A 26,544-nucleotide genomic window follows, 5' to 3' on the forward strand; every position below is an offset into this window, starting at 1 on the left:
CACTTTCAAAGGGTGTTATCAGCACGGAATATTGCAAGTGAGGTATTTCACGAAGATTGCAATTTTGGCTCCGAACTTGTTTAGTTTGGTCGGCAGATTTTGTTTTAATTTTTTAGATTATGTGGTTTAGATAAGATTTTGTTCGTTTTGCGGTAATATTACATTGTCTTCTACATTGAATTGTGCTGAAATTATTTTACTTTCGAATTGATCTCAAAAAATAATATCCCGGCAACATTTATTTATTCGGAAAATGATTAGGTAACTTACAAATCAAGTTTTATAACAAAAAAAGGTTGAATTTTTTAAAGATTATACAGCAAACTTCGCGATATCAAAGTTTTACTACCTACCTATGTATATCAGTAACCATCCTAAAAGATTGTGGAATTTATACTACAGAGGTCCTACCGCAGAACACGAAATTGTGAAAATCTTTCTCTCTATCGCTCGAATAAGCTAGAGTAATAGAGAGACAGATAATTTCGAGTTTCGTGTTTCGCGGAGGCCCCAGGTACTTATACCTTCATATAAAACGCATATGGCATACATTATCCTGTTAACTATACGGAGAAAAGGGAATCTCGTCCTTCGTCATTCATGGTGCCCCAGTGCCCTATTCACTGAATGAATTATTAGTATGATTAAAATTAAAATTCAAACCTTCTCGGTGGACTAATTTAAAGCTGATGTGATTACCATCGCTCACCAAGAGCAGAACCTCTAGTGTTGGACGAGGGTATGTCCATAAACTACTTCCAAAAGAGAGGTATGGGCACTGTGAATGACATCTCGCTTTGTGTGGTAGGGCACAGGACAGCGGATGTCATTCCAGATCTAGAGCAGAGCCCAACTGGGGAGGTACACACCTTACAGAAAACCGCAGCCAAATAACACTAGTCCGTACAGTCCGTTAACTCTGAGAATGACCTTCGGATTTTAGAAAGATACATCGGGTATCGGTGGTAACACGCGAAGGTGGTATATATATTATACTGCTGTTCTGCTTTCTTATTAACTCACAAAAAGTTTTAAACTTACCGTAAAAAGTTAAGGATACCTATTGTCTCAATGTAAAATAAGCCTTAATTTAATGACATTATGCTTAATATTCGGATTGCGATTTGACTTTTTGTCATAATTTAAATACATGTATTGGCGCGAGCGAGACGCACAATAACTAAATGACATCATTCTTATATCACTCTGATCTCAGTGTTCGAATAGGCCTATCATGCCAAGTATAGGTGTCATTTCGCATTTTGTTACGTTACGGGTCTCGAGTTCAGTCCCGCCCTCGTTTAACGGCGGGTATCTACATAATACAGCCCAAATGTGGTTTGTAGACTTCGTATAGTGTCCATTACATTAAAGTCGCCGTATATGTAAAAATGTCAGACTCTATTAATAAAGTACTATAAATTATTTGTAATTTATACGGTGGCGATGATATTATATGACATGCTGATGGGTACGTTACCTATGTGTTCTTATAAAAATGTATTTTGTAACTTCTTCACCACTGTGAATATACCATAAACTTTTAATAAAAAAAAACGAATAATAAATAATGTTCACTTCATCTAAAAGTATATACATACCTACATAGAATAAAATTTCTAAATAGTAGGTACTTTATTATCATATCTTTTAAAAAAGAAATTATTCATTATAAGAGGTAAAAAGAAACCTTTTCCTACGTTATGAATTACATACGTTTCTCAGACTTTATAGACAACTCATAAAGTTACCTTTTAGAGTCGGTTACGGTTAAGGGGCTGTCAACACCCAATGTCCTTGAAATTGATGTTACTTAAGCATTTAATTTAAGAAATACAATTTTTTTGTAAAGCAAAAAATATATACGTTAATACTGATTATATTTCAAAGACCGTGGCCGTATAGAAAATATAAAATGATTGCAAAGATTGGTCTTAAAATCACCATTAAACTGTTCTATGTCTTTGTTTTTTTGACTTATGGATCTGCAATTAAAATCACAATTTCAAAACATTTATACCCAAACTGCTAACGAGTAATATTACTCAAATAATCCAAAAAAAAATTGTTACAATAGTTTTCTTATTATTCCTGGCCTGTACCCCAGTAACATGCGACAGTGCTCTCATTTACTCCGATACAAATAGACAGTGTGCGCGTTTTAGGTATTGACAGCCTCTAAATATAATATTATGTTTTCTTGATTGAGTCTTGTTTACTTGTTGAGCTTATTTCAAAATATAATTAGTTTAATAAACTTTAAAATTGGAACTTTTTTCCACGTGGAATAAAATTAGTATGTGAGTAAAATGGTTCGTTACAAAGCACGGAGTAGGCGCTACGTTACGACAGATAAATGTTAAAATAACGCAATAAGCTTTTATTCTGTATTATAATAAAAATTATATAAACTATTAGAATATGTGTAGCATATTAAATTCCTTATTAATCGCCGTAACTCAGTTAAGATAGTTAAAACTATACCAATATTCCACGGTAAAAAAGTACGCTGGTGAGCAGTTAATGTCCCATTCTTATTCTCGTCAGCTGATACTCTCACCGTAAATATTTTCGTAAACTATTGCCATGAAATATTGATGCGGTCACGGCCTCGTATAGGCAACCCTGATTTTCGCTTATTGTTTAGTATTCCTTGGTCTGAAGCCACAGCGTACGCGACAGGAATTTGCCCCATAATACGGTTCGGTAATACAACTGCGGGAAAAATGTTGCCGACCGCTGACCTTCACATTTCATCGAGTTATATGCCACCAAGTTATATTTGCGGTTAAATACGGCCCGACCTACGCACAAATTGGAGCAGTTAACATGAAACAACGTGGCATCCAAATTTGTCCACGTGCATACATAACGTTGTACACAACCTGATTAAGGTTGCTGCTCCATTAGTCTTTCTCAGTTTACGTTAGGTGTTATTTTGCTTTGTATCAACGGACGGATAAACTTGTCGCATGTGTAACATAAAGCTGATTGTTTATGGGGGTACCGTTAGGAAATCAAGTCACAGGTACCTTTGCCGTTAACATAAACAAAGCAAACAGATGCTGCTGAGCGAAAGCCGATTCTGTTCGTGTAATAATAAAACAGCTTAAACTGAACAGTAACTTTTGGGAAACTCGTGTCATTATCAACCACGGCTATTGAGGCTTACTACTTATAGTCTACGCACGAGCTTTAATGTTTTTTCTGTGCCGTGTCACAATGTAAAAAGTATGCAGTGGACCGACTACTTTGACGTGTACCGAGCTACTAACAATGGCGAATGTATGCAGCTCGGGTGCGCGCGGTACACCCCTCCCCCTCGCACCCCGCACGATTGCCCTGTTTAGACGGCTTCGTCGAATGGGGTGAGGGCTGAGGGTGGGGTACGACTGGTACGAGCGTTTCGACGAAAGCGTTAGCAGAATTGACTTTAACTAACTTGCTGCCTCCAAGTCAAAGGCGAAGTATAATGCAATAGTATGGCAGTTTTATTATTTGAAAAACTGAGGAAAATGCCCACAGTTTATCACAAACAGATTTTGTGGCATATTTTAAAGAACTGAAAGTAAACTGAATTAGATGTCATCTATTAAAGAAAAAGTGACGAAGCCCTCCAGACCAGTGGTGAAGGCCGGATTAGAACCGGCGTCTTTAGCAATCCGGGTTAACGTCTTGAACCCCTAGGCCACACCCCGCCACGTGACGCTATATTATAGTAGTGTGACTACTTAAGAGGCCGGTGTCGATTTTAGTCGCAAAAAAGTAAAATTGATATATTTAGTCGGTGAAATTGTACACCTTTTGTTAAATAATTGAAATAACAAGTACTGGTTTCTATTAGCACGTCTTCTTATGTTGCCTTTTATCAGATCAATTTTTTGGTACAGACTCACTAAATTAGTTATTATTTTTTTTCATGATGAACGTTTAGGTAAACGCGCGTAAAGCACTGATTTTGTCGCTCTTATTTGTAAATTTCGTAAAGTTTGGACTGCTAAAAATGGTAAATTTGTAATACACATATTCTGTTCTTGACCTTTATCAGATTACATTTTTGTTATATGACTTAGAGTTCGAGGAAATGAAATTTTCTCCAGAAATTACTTCAAAACAAGTGACAATTTCTCTGAAAATCGACTTAATTTCAACGTAATTTTGATACGTGAACAATCTACACCATTTGCTGAAACTATTCTTATACATCAATTTGTTTAATTTACCACCATATTTTTTTGATGAATTTTTAAAAACTGCCCCTTCTCTTCATATATTACCGGTGACGCACGCTCGCGACCTCATTATTAAAAGGCAAGATGAGAAGACGTGCTAATAGAAACCAATAATTGTTATTTAGATATTACGTAACAAAACGTGTATAATTTCAACGACTAAATCTATCAATTTTACAATTTTTGCTCCAAAATCGACACCGGCCTCTTAAATAACACAAATCAAAATATTTAATAAAATAACTTGATTTATCCCAAAGTTGTGAACTAAAAGTAGGTAACTAAGTATATAATCCTCAACACTGTGGGAATTATACTCCATGCTTAAGGCAACTACGTATATGAAACATAATAATATATCAGCATGAAAGACTACGTAAACTTAATTACGTGGCGAAAACGACAGTCAGACGGATACAAGGCGAAAAAAACAAAGATATTTACATAAGATATACGGGTAATAAAAATACACGACACGTATAAAATACACGTGTGATGAAGATATACTTAATGTTATGTTAGTTATATTTTGTGTGTAGTGTAGGTATTTCTATAAGTAAAATTTTGATTTCGTAGAGTTTTTATTATTATTGATTTCATTGCATGTTTGTGAAAAGTACTATAGGTACATACTTCGGCGTGAAAAGGGGTTAGCGGCCTCATAACTATCCGGCCTCATAGTTCACTTAAGTATTTCAAATAGTTTCATATAATAAAATATCAAACTATGATTGTCTAATTTTATATTTTTTAAACGGATTTAAAAATTTATTACACGGATAATCATTCAATTTATAATAGTGAATCGCAAAAATAACATGTGACTGGGGCCACCTTAAATTTTACGTAAATCAACGTAACACTGACATCATTTTGATTTATATAAAATTTAAAGTGGCCCCAGTCACATGTTATTTTTGCAATTCACTGTTATAAACTGAATGATTATCAGTGTAATAAATTTTGTTTATTCCGGTAGACAATCCTAGTTTGATATTTTATTATATGAAACTATCTGAAATACTTGAGTGAAACATATACATATACTTCATATCAAAATGGCAACAAGTAGATGGACTTTAATTAGAATTTTAGGTATTGAAAACGTAAAGAAATATCGACCGTCAACCCACAGAAAACCATATATGTGGGTGCCGGAGGAGGACGGTAATTAATTAATACACATCCAAACACTTCCAAACACTTGGGTATATTTGATTTCTATTAAATTATAGCTACTACACGTTTATAGGTAAACCGATATGACGGAAGAGAGTGAGTTGGTGAATGAACCTGTTAACGCAAGTGCGAATATTGAATATCAAGAATATTGAATATACTACACTCTTCCCCGCATAGCAAATAAAATTATAAAGTTTTATATCTAATGAACAAATATTGTTTGAACCTAAAAGAAACACAACTACAACCTTAATCTTTTTGACTACATTCTAATATCTGGTTTACATGTCTTTTCCATCTCAATCCATCAACATCAATATAATAGGTTGTTCCCGGAATAGATTCTTCAATAATAGTACCTTTAGTCCAAGGTCTTTGACCCTTCCTGAAATCACGAGTCATAACTTTTTGACCAACTTGGAATATGGTTTTTCTAGAGCCACCCAATGAATCTACCACCTTGTTTTGTTTTAAAAGTAAGTCTTGAAATACTGGAGTTGGTCTCAACAGTGATAAACGACCCCTGATTTCTCTCCCCAACATAAGTTTGGCTGGTGACACACCAGTAGCTTTATGAGGTGTACACCGATAATCTGATAAAAATATGCTGATAGCATAATTGAGTGGTTTTCCACTATCCACAATTTTAGTAATATTAGACTTGAAGGTGACCAGGTGTTATATATGTGGGTGCCGGAGGAGGACGGTAATTAATTAATACACATCCAAACACTTCCAAACACTTGGGTATATTTGATTTCTATTAAATTATAGCTACTACACGTTTATAGGTAAACCGATATGACGGAAGAGAGTGAGTTGGTGAATGAACCTGTTAACGCAAGTGCGAATATTGAATATCAAGAATATTGAATATACTACACTCTTCCCCGCATAGCAAATAAAATTATAAAGTTTTATATCTAATGAACAAATATTGTTTGAACCTAAAAGAAACACAACTACAACCTTAATCTTTTTGACTACATTCTAATATCTGGTTTACATGTCTTTTCCATCTCAATCCATCAACATCAATATAATAGGTTGTTCCCGGAATAGATTCTTCAATAATAGTACCTTTAGTCCAAGGTCTTTGACCCTTCCTGAAATCACGAGTCATAACTTTTTGACCAACTTGGAATATGGTTTTTCTAGAGCCACCCAATGAATCTACCACCTTGTTTTGTTTTAAAAGTAAGTCTTGAAATACTGGAGTTGGTCTCAACAGTGATAAACGACCCCTGATTTCTCTCCCCAACATAAGTTTGGCTGGTGACACACCAGTAGCTTTATGAGGTGTACACCGATAATCTGATAAAAATATGCTGATAGCATAATTGAGTGGTTTTCCACTATCCACAATTTTAGTAATATTAGACTTGAAGGTCTCAACAAATCGCTCAGCAGCCCCGTTCGTCGCGGGGTGGTGAGGGGGAGTAAATGTATGATTAATTCCCCGTTTATCACAAAAATCTTTAAAATCTTTACAAGTGAACGAAGTACCATTATCTGTCACAAGATGAATAGGATATCCAAATCTAAGGAAAACATCATTAAATTTTTGCATGGTTAGGGAACTCCCTATGTTTGCCATTTGAAATACCTCTGGCCACTTACTGAAACTATCCATCACAATTAGAAACATCTTGCCATAAAAAGGCCCTAGGTAATCAGCGTGAATACGATACCAAGCAGAAGGCGGAATAGGCCAAGGTTTTAAGTTTGTTTTTGGTGGGGTGTTTCGGTAAGATAGGCAGCTGACACAATTTTGGGTAAGATTTATAATATCTTCATTAAGCTTAGGCCACCAAAAATAGGATTTTTCCATGTCAATCATCCTGCTACTTCCAAAATGGCTCTTATGGAGTTCATTTAACACATAATTTCGGATAGACTGTGGTATTATAATCCTATGACCCCAAAAGAGACAATTTCTATCAATAGTGATCTCATTTCTTTTCATGAAGAATGGCTTTAGATCTTGTTCTATCAATTTAACATCAGGCCAGCCATCATAACTATATCTAATAATTTTGGTTAATAAACTATCTTTTATAGTCTCCCTTTGAATTACTTCCCAATTAACCTCAGAACTGTCAATGTAATTGACACAAACCCGAAACTTTTCATCAAACTCCGAACCTATATTATTTTTTTTCTGATGGCATCCTCGATAAATAATCTGCTGGATTCTTGTTAGTAGGAATGTGCCTGATTGTATAAGAAAATGCGGACAAGAATATAGCATAATGTTGTAAGCGTTTAGCTGCCATTTTCGGAATACCCTTGTTCGGGCCAAATATTCTCACTAGGGCCGCATTATCAGTCTCCAGTTCAAATTGCCTGCCATACAGAAAATTATAAAACTTGGTTATTCCGAAAACAACTGCCATTGCTTCTTTATCCAAAGTACAATATTTTTTCTCTCTATCATTAAGCTTTTTGCTTGCAAATGCAATAGGTTTAATTACATTGTCAGACCCTCTGTTTGATAATACAGCAGAAATGCCCTCAGATGAAGCGTCACAGGTAAGTATTATTGGCAATGTTGGATCATAGTGGTTTACACCCTGTGCAGTTGCAAGTTTCTTTTTTATTACATCAAAGGAATGCTGACATTCTAATGACCATATAAATTTTGCCTTTTTTGTGCAGTCATATAATGGAGCCAGAATAGCTGCCATATCTTTCAAAAATCTGGAGTAATAATTAATTTTTCCAAGAAATGATCTGAGCATTGTCATACTATTAGGTGATGAAAGCTCCAATATAGGCTGTATGTTTTCCTTGATAATGGAGATTCCATCTTTATGTATTTTATATCCGAAAACCTCAATACTTTTTTGGAAAAATTTGCATTTTTGAGGTTTGAGTCTTAATCCTGAATCTTTTAAAACTGAAAGTACAGCCTCTAAGGTATTGTACATGTCCTTTAAATTTTTACCACACATATAAATGTTATCAATGAAAACAACAATGTTAGGTACATGACTTAATTTCATGCTCATCAGCCTCTGGAACGAGCCTGGCCCCGTACACACTCCAAACGGTAAGTACAGATATTTATAAATTCCAAATTCGGTGTTTATGACAGTCAGGGTCTGTGAAACTGGATCCAATGGTGCTTGTAAGTAAGCTTCTTTAAGGTCAAGCTCACAGTAATATTCCCCACCTTTAAGTGTCTGAAATATGCTGTCCATATGAGGGAGCGGGTAATGATCAGTTTCTAAGCATGGATTAATTGTCACCTTATAGTCACCGCACAATCTCACTGAACCGTCAGGTTTTAAAACAGGCACAACTGGTGTACCCCACTCACTATATTTAACAGGCTCGATCCTTTTATTTTCTAACAGTCTATTAATTTCATTTTTTACTTTTTCCTTAAGAGCAAACGGTACCTGCCTAACCGGCAAAAATTTTGGTTTCGCATTGTCTTTTAATTTTAATGTAATGCATTCTCCTTTGAAATCACCCCACCCTGGTGTGAATACTTCCATAAACTTATTTTTAATACCTTGCACTGGATCACAAGTTTCATTTACCCTCTGATCACAAATCTTGTTATCTAACTCAAGAGGCCACCGACCAAAAGCCTTTAACCAGCTCCTACCTAAAATTGTAGGTTTATCATTTCCCACAATGTATATATCAACTTGCTTTGTCATTTCATTCCAACAAACATTTACATTTTTAATCATACCGACTGGCTGTGATAAGCTTTGGTCAAAATTTTTGAATGTAACATTAGTTTTCTCAATATTTTTTTCTGGAAATAATTTATTATAATCCTCCAATGTTATTGTGCTAACCTCTGACCCTGTATCTAATTCTAGTTTGATTGGTTGTCCCTCAACAAATAAGCTAACTTGCTGCGGAGGCACTTTTTTTTCAAGAAAAGCATTAAAAGAATACATACAGTACATCTCCTTGTCATCCTCATTGTTAAACAAATTATGTATATCTTCCGCTATGTTGTCCTCACTAACCACATCCACAGTCTTTGTTTGCCGCACCCGACACACGCTAAAAATATGGCCCTGTTTGCCGCACTCAGAGCAGTACTTATTTTTTAACGAACACTCCGACTTCACATGATTGTCTTTACCACAAACGAAACATCTCACACCATTTTTCATAGCTGCTGCTGGTTGTATAGGTCTACTCCCACCCTGCCTTTGTTTCTTTGACTGAACTTTTGGTGCAGACGCATTCTGCCGGCTAGCATAAAACATATCTTTCTCTCCCTGTGATGATTCACCCAGTTCCTGCTCCACCTTTGACTGTTTTAAGGCAGCTTCAACTGTTCTAGCCATAACAATTAATTTGTCTAAGGAAACATCACCATTCTTCATTAGCTCGAATTTGATTAAGGGTTTGTTGACCCCATCAATAAACTTTTCTTTAACTTGGTCGTCTATGTCCTTGAACTCACAGCGTTTAGCTAATTTCTTTAACTCAATGACATAGTCTTCTATAGTTTCATCTTTCGTTTGGTTCCTTGAGCGAAATGCTGTTCTGTCTAAAACTTTGCATGTTGACTTGGCATATCTGTTCTCTAATAGGTTTATTAGATCCTTGTAAGTCTTTTTAATGGGCTTATCCGGCGCACATAAATGATTTAGGGTTTGTAAAACCTTTGGGGTTAAGTTTGTAATTAGTAATGGCGTCTGTTTTGACTCATCTATGTTATTTAATGTAATAATACATTCCAATTGTTGTTCAAACAATTCGAAGTTATCTCCATTGAATAATTCTATTCTTCCAATAAAATTATTCATTTTGACCGGGATTGGACTTTCTCGTGGCGATTCAAACTTCTCAATGTCTTCTTTCGAATCCAAAATTTTCCATAATTCACCACTTTTGGTCAACTCTCTCAGTGATTGTCTAAGAGATTCCACGTTTTGTTGGTCAATTTCCGATATTCCAATTTCCTGAAATATATTAATCAGCTCTTCCCTTTTTAATTGTTGTATCCAACTTGTTTTATTAACTTTAATTTCCTCTATAAATTGCTGAAACACCATTTGAAGTTTTTCGTAATATTCCTTGTACTTAATAAATACGTAAAGATGGCGTCAACAATGGCGATCAGACGAACAGAATGAATGAATGATATGTCCCCTGAATGAAGTAACGTCACGTTTTAGTACATTTATACTGAATTTGTCATCTAATCTGTGGTCCAACCAGAACAATCATCCGAAGAATTCAAAATGGCTGTAATTTTCTTCGCAATGACATTAACACGCACTTTTGGTAAACTATTTTCTCAACAGTCCGGTTTCCTCGTCGCCAAATTGTTATATATGTGGGTGCCGGAGGAGGACGGTAATTAATTAATACACATCCAAACACTTCCAAACACTTGGGTATATTTGATTTCTATTAAATTATAGCTACTACACGTTTATAGGTAAACCGATATGACGGAAGAGAGTGAGTTGGTGAATGAACCTGTTAACGCAAGTGCGAATATTGAATATCAAGAATATTGAATATACTACATCCCGAGTTCCTTTTATGTGTCATCCGAGTGAGACCTTAATCAAGGCCAAGTGCGGGTTGGTCGAGAAATCTGATTAGCTATAGGATGTTGATATTTACCCATTTTCGTCAGTCTTTCTACCGCCAAGAACGTAACTCGATTCTCACAGACTCCTAAATTATGATACCTACTTGAACATTGCCTAGAAAAGATAAGGTAAACTTAGGTTAGCTTGTTATTTGCTCCTATGACCATTTTGGTTCATAAGTATATCAAAAACCTATTTAAGGTTAGATACAATTAATCCCCTATAAAGTCTGTCAATGCTTGTCCCTCAATGACGAAGTATAATTAGGTATAACTATATATTCCATATTAATGTTGTCGCTTTTTATGACAGGCGAAAGCATAATGATTAATGTGATAGAGCAGAATGGTTAATTTTCTCCACTTTATGCGTTGTTTTGACTATGAATATTTTACGCGTAGTCAGTAAATACCATCAACGATTTATATTAAAAATAACGTTTACAGATCTTACCTTACCCATAACAGTTCGATTTGTGTAAAATTAAACGTAACGTAAAGTGGAACTTATTGAACCGCTTTTAGGCTCATATTACGCACGCGTGGTTTTTTATTAGAATATCGTACGTATGGAGAGGGAGCCTTCTTAGACTTAACCCTTAAATACATAGTGATGGATAAAGCCTATGATGATGATGACTTGTCGTAACAATACGCCATCATTTTATGGTTTTCACTAACAGTTCCAATTCACCAAATATGTCGCTCTCCGAGAGAATAATACACACTAATAATACACAAACCACTATATTTGTGCCTATGATAGTTGAAGAGGTTATAAAATGGTCAAGAAGCTCGGCTTATTGCCATGACGCATATCAAGAGGTGGAGTGGACAGCGTCATATACTTTTATTCTCGCTGAAAAAAACAACCCATGCATCAAAGATTGGTCAGGAATTCTTTGCAACTATACCCACCCTAAGATCGTGATAGCTATCAAGCACAAGCTATCCGACAAGGAGCTCCGTTTGTCGGAACAAACGACAAATACCATTGTCTACCCGGATATTGGACCAAGCAATTGATCTCTCCATCTTAATTTGAATATCGAATGTCTGTTTATCTAACCCGACTATCAACCGCTGGATCTGATTAATCCAAGGGACAGCGCATGTGAACGAGGATGTAGATAGGAGGACTTGCGACTATCTTATATTGTGTGGTATGGGCTCGCAGCTAGAGGTGGGCATTAGAGTTAATAATCCACTTTCCATGAAAATTTCTATAAACATTATATAAACAAGTAAACATTCAATACAGAGCTCAGATACAAAGAATTAAAGACACTATTCAATCACAACATACAGTCATGGCTCATGGTGATACAAACAATTAAAAGGAAAAAATAAAGTTTGTCTTTTGCAAATATTTTTAAAGGTGCTCATTGGTCATGTAACGATAATATTCTCCAATATTTTCTTATTTCAGGAAATATAACAGAACATTCCTATCTAAAGAACATAACTAGATAGGTTACAACACTACACGCAACCATGTAGCAGCGCCCTAGAGAGTACAATAGGCATCACCCCAGCCCTCAGTCAGAATGATAAATATGTCAGATACCCGACCCACAAAGGGCAAAGGTAGAACGATTCTAACAAATCATTCACACACAAGGAGAACTCCATTACGTAAACTAACTTTGAAACGAGATATTCCTACGGTTTTATGTACGTTTAAACTAAAAACTAAAACTTACTCATGATAACCATCATAATTATAACAATAATAATTGTGTTTACCATTTTCCGATTTTTAGTGGCTTCTTATAAATGCAACATACAAAATATAGGTTTTTATTCTGCATATACTTAGCAATGAAAACGAAGAGCGTGCTTTTCCTCTCCAATATACCTACTCCCAACAAAAACATTTGGTACATACTTGTCAGTATGTCCAATTTCACATTTACTCCGCCATCAAGTACCTGTAACTTAAACCACAAACACGGAACCCTTCAAACTGTTGGCTTAATTTCACGAGACCACTTCAAATCTCCCATGTTTACTTACAGGCAGTACGTATGGTAATATTGGTAATACAATAATAAATAGGTGTTATGCTAATTTGAGCTTTAGTGCCGCTTGATTAGGTAAATAATTGTTTACGCTAGTCAAGAGCAGTATTTTGCATAATAAAGTAGGCTGCACTAAACTGGCGTGACGTGAGTATTAGGATTAACGAGTTCAGTTATGCAAAATTAACAACTCAATAGGCGAAAACGACCATCCAAATTCTGACAATCCCTTGAATACTCCTCGTGAGCTTTGTACATAATTATATTTCAATGTAATGTGTTTCAAATTCGTTCGATCGTAAAGAATATTTGCCTAATTCATATACTTAGTTTTTGAAATTCCAAAAAATGTGTTCTTTGAATATGTAAAAACTGAATAAATGAACGAAATCAAGAACAACCTTCATACATAAATAAATAATGATAAATACATCCACCATCAGCACCATTCCATCTACCAGCTAATAGCACCATTATCTCAACAAAAATTAATGCTACCTACATAATACAGTGGGTTTTTTTCCGCTCCAATAACTTTTTTCACAAAGAAGTTTTAGTTTTACTTCAAGCATTTTGTTATTAAAGTGCAACTTTGTTCTATCGCCTCAAATTTGTTGGTCCGTCTTTAGCATGTCGTATTACAGAACACAGACTTTAAAATAAGCTTCACTATCAGACTAAGTATTGATACTTAATTCACGAAAGCTGATATTTGCTTGTAATTTCATACAAGTTTTTAAGGGCAGTAGACCTTATTAACATTAAATTAAAATCTGTCTAATTCAACGGTGAATGGCAAATAGTCATATCATAAAGGGAAGTTTACATACACATACTTTTTGTCTTCGAACGTCACGGACGTCATGATTCCGTCAAACAAATCCCAACGGTTGGCTACTCGCAAGCGTGTAGACATCTCGAAAACCCCAGTGTAACGTGACCGTGAGATCCTTAACAACCTATGCGTAATCGGAGAGCTTACTTATACCGGTTTCTTTAGTCCTTGACTCGCGTATGATAACTAAGCGATTAATAATTAATTACAGCGCCATTCCGTGTTGAGTAGCTGAATTACATTGGCGTTGGGCGAGATTTTGTAAGACAATTAAGAGGATATCTATTAATAATATAAATGCGATTTTAATTAAATAACCTAACTCGAATAATTTTCCGAAATAGCCGAGTTAAATGCCTACAATCCGAAATAAAGTTTCACTTGAATCGTGGTTTCATAAAACCACACAATTTTTTTTTTTACTGCAAATGCCTGCCTAGGTACTTATAAGTTTTAAGTTCACAACATAATATCTATGTATTTTTATGTTGGTTTTTGATGGCATAAAACATGTAGGTACTTACCTATTGATTCACAAAATAATTGTACACCTTACTGCCAATATTTATCTTAGTGATTAGCTAAGTCAATAACATTGACTTTGATAGATTGATCAAACAATGTATTATATTATTTATATTTACTGTCTAAAGCAAGATAATTAGACATTGAGTTTGGCTTGCCTTATGAATACTAGTAATTAAACGGTACTTGTATAGTATGTATGTAGTTACTATTTTTCTCCCGAGTTCCCTCTGTTCAATATTCCAAAGTTTCATGTATTACAGAAAAACACGTGTCATATAAAGTGAATGGTTGCTACCTTAAGGACTCTTCTGATGAAGCTTGACATGCGTCAATTTAACTTCGGTAAAAAGAGAAATTACAAAATTTCATATCAAAATGTATGTTATGCCATTAATCGTACTAGTAATATTTTTTTCAACACACTTGCTCAAAACGACGTTTTTATTCCACCGATTTTTGGCTCATAATCCTAGATATTAAACACGCGTGCTTTTTCAGTATATTATAACACTCGTGCTTTTTCATTATATTGTCCGACTGAGTTAAGAAGGTAACTGATTGCTAATAATATGCATGGAAACGGAGCCGTCTTTAATTGGTCGAGTAGATTTTACCACCGGGACTGGCGGGCGCCGGCGCCTCCCGACTGCCTGCCGCGCCCTGGCCGGCCCGCCCGCGGCCGGGGCAATACAAGGGGCGGCCGGCATCGGCAGTATGAGTATGACCATTTAAGACTTTTACTAACTGTTTTAACAATTAAAATTTGATTAATATGAAAGTTTCTTTTTTTTTCCTCGCAAGTATGTTGAAAAACGTCGTATGAAACGCGTGTGCATTGGTCATTACACACATCGGCTTTCTTATTGCGCAATATCGCCTCGTGTGTACTGACCGAGCGTCAGCGAATTCCTCCGTTTTAGCTTTGGCAAAAATGCTTTCGTTTGTCCGGATGTTCTCCACTCCAGAGGCCCGTTTATCAAAAGCTTGTAGCTTGTAATACAAGTCGAAGTCCCTTTCTAACATAAGTTGTCAAAAAGGGACTTCCACTTGTATTACAAGCTACAAGCTTTTGATAAACGGGCCCCAGGTCGCATTTCTCAACCGATTCTCGTAAAATTTTGTGAGCGGATTTGGTAGTTAAATATAATATTAACTCTCTCTCACAGAGCCACTCAAACTGGAAGGGTACGATGATAGATGTCATCTCCATACAATTTATAACCTAGAAATGCCAAATGTCGCAAAATTGTATTGAATGAGGGCTAACGCGTATGAATTCGCTGCTAGGGGCGCTAGGGTAGATGGTGGTCTTTTCCATAGTTCGAAATGTGAAATGTCACATCACTTCAATGACTGACAGCTGTTCTTTAGTCTTTTGGACCACCATCAACAGAGGGTGGTGAGCAAAAAAACGATAGCCCTCAATGGCCCTCATTGACATCTATCATCGTACATCTTCCAGTTTGAAAAATATTATAGTGATATTTTAGATAAAAGCAAGATCACTCACCTATTTTGGCATGCGTGCAAGTAAAGGAGATGACGCACGTCAGTGTCAGCACGAGGTGCGCGGTCTTCATGGTGAGACACTAAGTCACTCGCATTTTCACTGCCACGTCAATTAGTACCTGGGGAGTTGAGAAAATACATGGTAGAGAATGCCGTGTGGCATTAAGTCCGCCTTTTGTCACTGTATATTTTTTACTGTACAATAAATTTCAAATAAATAAATACATCATATGTATGCTGCTCACCAAAGAATATGTAGTGTGACACAAATCACAGTAAATCATTGCTTTACTTAATATTACAGGCGTATTCTAATGTTAATTATAGGATATGAATTCGATTCATATCTAATCCAGGTCGAATTCATATCCTATCAATAAAATTAGAATACCTACGCCTGTTAGTAGGAGTAGTAAACTCTTTATACAAAAAGACAAATTAAAAATAACATACAATTAGTAAGTTAAGCAGGGGTTCCCAAACTGTGCGCCGCGTCACCCTGGGGCGCCGTAGACATTAGAGAGGGGCCTACCTATCTATTTCGAATAGCCGACGTCGATATGCAGCTCCCATACAAGTTGCAGTCGGGTTGCATTCGGTCTGTGTCGGCCCTTAGGGCACCGCCGCCGAAATTTTAAACTTGCAAGTGCGCCGCGGACTGAAAAAGATTGGGAACCCCTGAGTTAGTCTGTGTGTTAGTTAGTGGCATCGTATTAATATTAATAATGCTTGTGATATAGTCCATAATTATAATACAACAAGACATAGCATAGGTATTCAGAAAACGCATATTAGTTTTATATTATTAGGTATGCGTGCCTCGTTTAAAATGACATGCCTACTTGATTACCTAATTCTCAAATATACTCAAGAGTATTTTAAATTTTGTATAAACAATTAAATAAACCTCCGATAGCTTACACGTGCAGTATAACAATCAACAAAGGTAAAAAGTTGTTTGCAAACTTATACCACGTTAAACTTTCAAGCATGAGTGCATGTTTATACAATGAGTATTCTGAAAACTCGTAACGTAAAAGTTCTAAAACGATATTTTACTGGCTTTAGTTGAAAGAATGTGCCCCAGAAAATACGGCTCGCTTGAAACTCAACGCGGCAATAAAATTAAATAAATTATACTAGCACTTGTCCGAGGTAAACTCATTTGGAAGAGAGCAAACAACTGCCCTTTAAGAAGAAGAAAGTCATTAATAGAGAGATTTAGTATTTCAGACTCGCCAAAAGTTAAACTTCAGCGAATAATTGTCAGTTATTGACTCACGTATAGGAAAGAGTTCATTGGGATAAATTCACAATAGAGATTAATGTAACAAAATTGTCATGGCACACACTATGAAATTCGTCTAACCGTTTGTGATTAAAATACCTACAAATGAGCCTCCTTTAAAAAATATCTCTTGTTCATGTTCAAAGTAAAGACAGAACACGCCCTTTTACAATGAATTGTTTAACTTATATCCTAAAAATAGCCAATCACTGGCAAAAACAACCGACGCCAGAATTAGCCGTTATAAGCTATGATTTTCAAGGAACGGATGGGCTTTCTTTACCTATGAAAGCTGTATAAATATCAAGGTTTTGAACTTCGAGCTATAATTTAAAAATAAGTACCAATTCAAAATAAGTTAAGTGGTCCAATAAGTCCTGATTGAACAAAAAGTTGACAGGTCCGAACTCCGAACAACTGACAGGCTGTTATCGTCCGGCGGACTAGTAATTAGTGGGCCCCTTAAGAATCCTCCTTATCTTGTGATTAATTTGCTTGCTTGCTTTGCTACAATGTGGTGGAAAAAAATAACTGTTTGAAATCATTAGGTATTTTAAGATATATGTAGTCTATTATTTTTGCTGGACTTGGCAGCAATTTCCTGTCGGTTACGGCAGCAGATCACAGTTTGTACTTCTTTTCACAGACGTACCGGAAGAGTTTGTACTCGTAAATAAGGCACGATTAATAATAGTTTATAATTTTATTTAAATTTAACATGTTCGTTATTGATAAAGCATAGCGTTATGATTTCCTTGATTTGCCGTGAATACGTATTCACTTTGGAGAACATTAATGATTTATATATATTAATTATTCATAATATTAACCGGCTCAAAAGCGATTCTATCGAATGTACAATTATTAATACAAAACTTCGATACTGACATCCGTCGATTATATGAAATATTAAATAAATTATATATTTAGAAATTGGTACAGACCGCGATAAATCACAAAACAAAACGTTTTAAACGGTTTGAATTAAATATAGTTTTGATATACTTAGGCGGATTTAAGTTTTACTGCTTCCGAGAAATGTCTGTGGAGGTTAACGCTGTATATTTTATTTATTTCTCCCATCCAGCTGCCATTATTATCAGTCCTAAACAAACTTCATACAAATGTAAACCTTATTACCAGAGTCCGAAATTATTGTGGCATTTTTTAACTATCATAGGGAGTTCTGATTTATCGACTTCCGATACACATATATCGAGACAACGTAGAACACAAAATATTAAAAAGTTATAATAGTTCATGGATATTTGACTGTAAAAGAAGTAGCAAGCTTTAAGCAGATAAGATATTTTATAAAAAAAATATGGAATATTTGTTAGTACTACTAAAACAGAGTTTGAACGTGAAATTTAAAAAAAAACACGGAACTGAAGTAATTAGTTGTGAAACTATTAACTATTAAGGTTTCAAAGTTTTTATCGCAAATCTCTATTTAGCATTTTTAATTATTAGATCGCTATTTAGCGATCGCTTGTTATTACCTCTACTTTTAATCTTTTTTAATATGATGTAGGTATACATTGTATCGATATCGGGAAATCGAAAGTCGAGAAGTCCCTAATGTCAATTAAAACTGCCACGAGAATTCCGGCCTCTGCTTATTACACTAACGAGCCATTATGTAGCTGGCAGCACAAATCTCAATTATAACATTATGCGCAGCACGTACATGCGGTACGTATAATATTTTCAAACACTGGAAAGCTGCAACTCGGCTTATTATCTGTTTTTGGCTTTGTGTGCTCTGTCGTGAAATGTATTCGTATTTATAAATCAGTTGTACGCACCAACTTCCATAGAAACTCGATTTCCACTGGTTTTCCTTATTTTCAGACGTTAAAACACATTTCCCAGAAAGAAAAGAAAATTAGGTCCAGCTTGCCTACGACGATTTTTTACTCAACGCCACTGGTACGGATGTAACTTGTTGTAAAAAGTGAAAATTGGACAATCTAGGATTTTAAGGCAAGAGTGAACTTGCTAAAGTAAAATGGTAAAATTGCAGTTACTTTCGCATATCTATGGTATTTGCTTTGTTACCCCAAGTTGCGCCGATCCACGGACTCGTTTAAGATGCCATCGGGAAAGCTGTATAATGATAAGAAGAAGAGGAAGAACGTACAGTCGTGGTCAAATATATGTTTGTTTACACTTTTTGTCTTATTACAAAGGAGTAAAGTGTAAAAGTGTACTTAAACATATTTTTGACGTCGAGTGTACCTATGGATGTATTATCGACCACCACCAATTCAAACATATCTAGTTACCCACATTGCCACATACCAAAATCATACATACCTTTACCTAAAGAAGCCCACTGATTACCAGTCCGCCTGCAGTCTCTGGCCTTATCGGGCGGCCTGCCGTTCTAGGCCAATAACGTCCACACACATAAGCGATTATTGCCTGCCGGCAATGGCCTGCTGCTACCTCTGCTACTACAGACTAGCTGTGTAGCAGTTGAGAGTCGTCAGTTTTCCGCCGTACGGTCACCCGCCGGCAACGGTCTGATATTAAGGAGCCCACTGATTATCAGTTCGCCGGACGATACCTATCAGCCTGTCAGTTAATCGCAACAGGCCACACATTAAATGTTCTATTTCAGACCACGAACTGTCCCGCCAATATCTGTCGGCGCTGACCGGAATCATTAAGGATGACTCACGTTAGACCGGGCCGTGTCCGGGCCGGAGCTTCCGGCGCTTACTTTTCTGTGACATGACAGGTGATCACGTGATGCTTTCCATAGAAAACGAAGCGCCGGAAGCTCCGGCCCGGACACGGCCCGGTCTAATGTGAGTCATCCTTTAAGCGGCCACACATATCGGTTCGTGTTAGCCCTCAGGCCGAAACCAGAACGAAAACTGTTAGTGTGTGGCCTTTTGCGATTAACTGACAGGCTGATATCGTTCGGCGGACTGGTAAACAGTGGGCCCTTTTAGAGCAGCGGTTGATACTGTTTTAGATACATTAGAGTGAAATTACCAAAAAAATTAATTGCAAGCGAAATATGCCACTACAACCAACACTTAATTCAGTCACCTATATTTCACAGTAGCGTTACTCATCCTTTACCTGCCATGTGACAGGTTATATGGAAGCCACCCACCACGTAGTGAATGAAGCAAACAGTCGTCACTCCCAGATTGAATGCAAACTACGCGGAGCGACGGAAATAAAATGACACTTAGCAGGCTTGTTGTATATCGCTTACCTATTGCGGGCCAGCGTTCGTCAGACAAACCAGTTAAAGTTTGAACTCGGAGAACCTAACACATTCCCCGGTGTAGGCTATGCTGGAATTTGAAGTAATAGTACGTTGTTGAAGGGGCTAGATAGGGCCACTAGATGGACGAGTTAGTTTGAGGGCCGATCGTTGAAGATACGAGTCCATATATTGTTTACAAAGTGCTTTTCATGACTACTGTGAGAAATTACATTCGTCTAGATAATCGCGGCAGTAATAAGGCAGTGACCTTAACTCATTTTATCAAGGAAATCGATAGATACAGCGGCGGCCACAACGACGCCACAATAGTAATGCAGCTGCTTGCAGTTGACATTCGAACATAACCACTCGTCGATTCGAGTCCAATGCTTGCCTGTGCTCGGTAAATATGAATGCGGGGCCAGGTGACAGGCGCTTCTAAAACTGGGCTGGACTGGGAATGTACCGAGTTCGCAACTCAGTTTAATTCACATGACCCAGCTTTGAAGTTACCAACAAGTGATATGTAATAACGAGTAGTTAATGTAGTTATACTATTTTGATATTTGAATTTCAAACCCGGAGGATTTGAACTTTAATACAGCCAATTACATACTGCCTTGCCCTGTCTTGCCTGCCTTGGCAACCAATTAAAAGTTGGTCATGTCATCGAGTTACTGCCAAAACTTGACTACTTTAATGCAATCATTGATAAAATGTATGCAGGCATGTAACAAGTTTTTATATCTATAATAGTAATATAGCATGTACCTAATAATATAAAAAAATCTATCCTATACATTTTTCTAAGGCACTGTTCTAGCAATTTACATTGTAAAAATTTAATACACGTTAGAGTATCGTGTTAGAGTTTTCAATGATTCCCGGTTAGTTACACTATAAGTCAATATAAGTCAATAAATATGTCTATCGTGCTAGAGTTACAATTTGATGCATTGAAGCGCACTGGGTTTTGCACCGTCACTTAAACTAGAACACGAAACAACATGTAAAACAATGCGATATAATAAGTACATGATTAGGTATAGGTACCAGGTTAAAGTAAATTTCAAATGAAAACAATATTTTACTATTTATTAAACATACTTTGCTTTAAAAATCATTACAATTATTAACAGCGATCTCAAAAATATACTCGGAACAAAACAAGCATGTCAAATAAAGTACACAATAAAACACAAGCCTGACATACATTTTTTTAATAATAATATAATAAAAAATATTTATAATAAAAAATAATAAATATTCTTTATTTGCTTAAAATATTTATTCAAGACATACGAGGTTATTTTTAGCGACCCCTTTTATTTCCTTTAAGGGAATCACCGCGTCAGTGATATATGCCACGGAAATGAGGGCCGCGCCCGTAATGACGATAAATGGTAACTGCAGACTACACTACATATAATAATCAACTATCATAATAAATAATAATGTTACGCGCAGTGACTTGATATTTGTGAATAAGAGTGTAAATTATTTTTCTCAAAAATGGATGGCAAAGTCGACGTTGCCGGTTAAAAAGTAGGTCGCGAAGTGCGTAGTTTATGGTCAGTCAAAAAATTAAAAAGTTAAAAACATTGCAGTCTCGATTTCGGGACTGCAATGATGCATCCAAATTCCATTATTTGTCGAGTTCCAAACTTTTTAAAAGTTGAAGTGGCCATATCAAATGAAGGCATAGGTCCATTAAACAGCCAAACAGATGATCAGTACTTATTATTATAATGTTGGTACCGCGACTATTTAGGTGTCTCAAATAGGTTGGCGTATTTTCAGCAGAAAAATACACTTCCATTTTTAATTTAAAAAATAAAACGGCGGCAAAGCAAATCTTTTTAGTTTTTTCTGTGAAAATATATACATAAGAACGTTGCTTCTGTAAAATATTTCTATTATATTTGCATTTATTGCGCCATTTTTGAAAAAAGCACTATATATGACTCGGCTGGAAGGCTACTTGCTGGCTTCGGATTCAATTAAACGGACTCCCAAGGTCGTCCGTTTAAAACGAATCCTCAGCCAGCAAGTAGCTACTTCCGAGCCTCGATAATAATGTACTATTAAACGTCAGTGGCACACCTAATATGCACGACTGTTACTGTTACGATCGCGTTTATTTATAGTTAATTGACTCCGTGTTCTAATATTGGGAGGCTAATTTCCCTATTTGGATAATTCTCGTATTTAATGCTTCCTCCATTTTTTTATTCGGTTACACTTTAAAATTAATAGAGAAAAAAAAAGGTTATATTATATCTGTTTACGACATTTACTTTTGTCTGACAGTAAACAACAGTTGCTAAGTTACAACTGCCAGGGTGACTATTTACCATTCACATTACAATAGAATATAAGTAGCGAATGTTCTGTCACATTTAGAATATCGAATATTCTAGATAAACATAAAAAATAATGACAATGAACTCTAACTACTAGACTATAATTAAAGTAGAATTTTACTAACGTAAATACCCATTATTCTTGTTATATTTTGACTGATTCTATTTGAATTTGACAGAAGCTCACAACAAAAAGTGGTATGCTTATTTCAAAGACTGAACTCTAAGTACTAGGAATAAAGTAGAATTTTACTAATGCTGTAATGCATCATTCGACATGCTAAAGACAGCCCAAAAATTTGGGGCGATAGAATAAAAGTTTCACTAATAAATACTGAATCGCGAAATCAATCAAATTAAGTATCTCGAAAGGTACAGTACTAGTCTCATCCCGGATACGGGCTGAAAGCGGCAAAAATAGGTAACCGAAGAATAATCGGTTTACCGGAATTCGGCACCGAACTATCTTTATTGGATTTCCGAGACAGAATTTATTAGAGCGGTCCGGCTTACTGAACACTCTTTCAATTCAATTCAATATATTCTTTATTCAAATAGGCCTAGCAACAAGCACTTTTTAACCGACTTCAAGATTTCAAAAGGAGGAGGTTTTCAATTCGGTTGTATGTTTTTTTTTTAATGTTTGTTACTCCATAACTCCGTCGTTTCTGGACCGATTTTGAATTATTTTTTTTGATTGTAACTATATACCTACAGATTGGTCCCGTTTTTGTCAAAACGCAGTTCTGATGATGGGATCCATGATGAATCGTGGGAACTCCTCAAATGTTAAAGGCATACATATAGTGATTTTAGTATTTGCATCAATAAATCAAGCACTTACATTCAAAAAAGTGACATTTGATGAAGTGGAACTGCTGATGATGATCAGAACGAAACTCTTTAATGACGCATCGTTCACGTTTGGCGATTTGTCCTCTTCGTTATGTTTGTTAAGCAAGTTAGGTTTTCAAGAAACATTTTTGTCAAGCTCGAGTTCTGATGATGGGATCCATGTGGAATCGAGGGAACTCCTCAAATGTGAAAGGCATACATATAGTGATTTTTGTATTTTTATCAACAAATCCAGCATTTCCATTTTAAAAAGTGAAATTTGATGAAGTGGAACTGCTGATGATGATCAGAATGGAACTCTTTAATGACGCATAGTTTACGTTTGGCGATTTGTCCTCTTCTTTATGTCTGTTAAGCAAGTTAAGTTTTTAAGACATATTTTTGTCAAGCTCGAGTTCTGATTATGAGACCCATGAGGAACCGAGGGAACTCCTTAAATGTGAAAGGCATACATCATATTGTGATTTTTGTATTTTCATCAACAAATCCAGCATTTACATTTAAAAAAGTGACATTTGATGAAGTGGAACTGCTGATGATGATCAGAATGGAACTCTTCAATGACACATAGTTCACGTTTAGCGATTTGTTCTCTTCCTTATGGACCCAGACCCGAACTTGGACCTGGACTCGGACCCGGACCCGGGTCTGGACATGGACCCCAACTCGGATCCGGATCCGGACCGAACTCTGACCCAAACTTGGACCCGGACAGCCGGACACGGACCCGGACTCGGATCCGGACCCAGACTCGGACCCGGAAATGCTACTAGAAAAGTGGGTTAGGTTAGGTTAGAACTGTGACCCTTACAGAAACGAAATGCTATCAGAAAAGTAGGTTAGGTTAGGTTAGAACTGCGACCCTTACTAAAACGAAATGCTACTAGAAAAGTGGATGGTTATACCTCCTTTTCTATATTATTATGCAATATTATTAATAATTAGGCAATTAGGCAAAAGATGGACTAGGATAATTAGGCAAAAGATGCTGTCTTTTTCATTTCATTGTCTGGAATCTAAGAGTGCACCATCAACAATAAGTAAACTTTCAGCGGCATCCCCCATTGAAGTCGGTTTTTTTTTCTTAAAAATTATAAATTGTCAAGTTTTAAATATTACCTTAATCTAAATATCAGAGCAATTTATTGATGCAGTTATTATTATTCTTAAAAACATTGAATTATTATAAATAAATAAAAAATAAAAATCATTTATTTCGGACGATAATACAATCCATATTTTGTTAGTTACAAATATACTTAAATGACTATGTACCAACATAGTACATAATATACATAGTACATACGTAACATAGTTTAGGTACTAACCTAAACTAAGATGTTGGGAGGTCCAGTGCCTAATAAGTGCACTGTCCCATCTCCCTGCCACGACGGCCAGGAGACTGTGTGTATAGATATGTCAAACTTAATAATAAGAATTCACAAAAGGATCGTCAAACACCAAAATTGTATAAAAAATACAAGTCTAGAAACTTTCTAGAAAAAAAATCTAATGTCAAAAAATACGGATTAGGTATTAATTATCAATTTCATCATTATTAACACAATAATAAATAATTAATTATTTTCAATCACAATCCCACGGTGTTTCATCATTCATGTAGTCTTGTGTGCTATAATGGGCTTTAGAGATAAGTTTACGTTTTACATATTTATTAAATTTATTAACAGATAATTCAGTGATGATATTTGGAAGTTTATTATAAAAAAAAAAAAAAAATTTTAACTGTTTATTTTTTATAAAGAACAAGAATTACAACATTCCTAGCTCCAATCTTATATTTTTACGATTATATGGGCTAAGGGATATGGGGATGCAACCCCTGCTTACATTATTAAATTTTAATTAAATATTTTACACATTTATACATTTATGTTTATCAGCGCTTTTTTAACAATAGCCTTAATATTACTAGGTTTCTAAAAAAAATAGGTTATAAAATCTTACACAGTTACCCATGAATGATTTTTTAATTTTATGGAGCCGAGTGAAGGGTACTGCAAGCTTATGCTTATTTCTAGTATTAATGTTATGTATATAACCTTTGTGAGGTACATTTACCAGATTTTCTGACAAAACGATTTTTTCTTGGTTTAATAAATAACGACTAAATAAATATTTTAACCTTTAAAAAGTAATGAAGATTAAATATCAAAGAAGGTTGGCTGTCATATTTTAAAACGCACACCTATGCTAGAATTAAATATGAAATACATACCTATATCAATTTTAATAATCACTTTGTCAATTAGATTTTCTTAGATCTTTTAAATGGCGTTTAAAGTTCAATAACGAGCTAAGTGGTCCCTCGACTTTGATGTGACTGCCAGACAAATAAATGTGCCCGCTTTGTAACAGTTTGAAACTAATCAATAGATTTTACTTATAATTATGTTGATTTAAACTAACACTATTTTCACTCATAATTTTAAAACTCCGTACGTATAACCACGAACATAACGTCACGTTCGGAACATCAGGCCATTATTATTTTGAGCATTTTGATCCTGTAGTCCACATATGTACGCATAACTCTGTAAGACCTCGACAAGTGAGCGTGGGCTCGTTACAATCGTCTTCTTTTTATACTACGTTAGTGGCAAACAAGCATACGGCCCGCCTGATGGTAAGCAGTCTCCGTAGCCTATGGACGCGTGCCACTCCAGAGGTGTTACATGCGCGTTGCCGACCCTAACACTCCGCAAGTCCGCACCCTCGTTGAGCTCTGGCAAGTTGATCTTGATAAGTAGTCGATGGCAGTACAAGAATTGATTAAAGCCTTACAGCAAATAATTAAATTAATTGTATCTAATGGTTTTGGGGTTTTAAGGATTTGCCACACTGGATGCGTTCTGCGGTCAGCGGTCAGGTCAAACCCGCATTATATATGAACAACATTG

The 26,544-nt window shown here is 35.8% G+C and overlaps 1 protein-coding gene across 1 annotated transcript in view; it reads right to left on the reverse strand.

The window, feature by feature from the left end:
- LOC134743757 (acid sphingomyelinase-like phosphodiesterase 3b) overlaps window positions 1-26,544 on the reverse strand; it is an 83,075-nt gene that overhangs the window by 34,755 nt on the left and 21,776 nt on the right. Inside the window, exon 2 of the mRNA XM_063677401.1 lies at window positions 15,890-16,007. Within this exon, the coding sequence (XP_063533471.1) occupies window positions 15,890-15,959 (70 nt within the window). The 5' untranslated portion in view covers window positions 15,960-16,007. The remainder of the gene's footprint in view (window positions 1-15,889; window positions 16,008-26,544) is intronic.

Source organism: Cydia strobilella, chromosome 8, assembly GCF_947568885.1.
Source record: "Cydia strobilella chromosome 8, ilCydStro3.1, whole genome shotgun sequence".
NCBI lineage: Eukaryota > Metazoa > Arthropoda > Insecta > Lepidoptera > Tortricidae > Cydia > Cydia strobilella.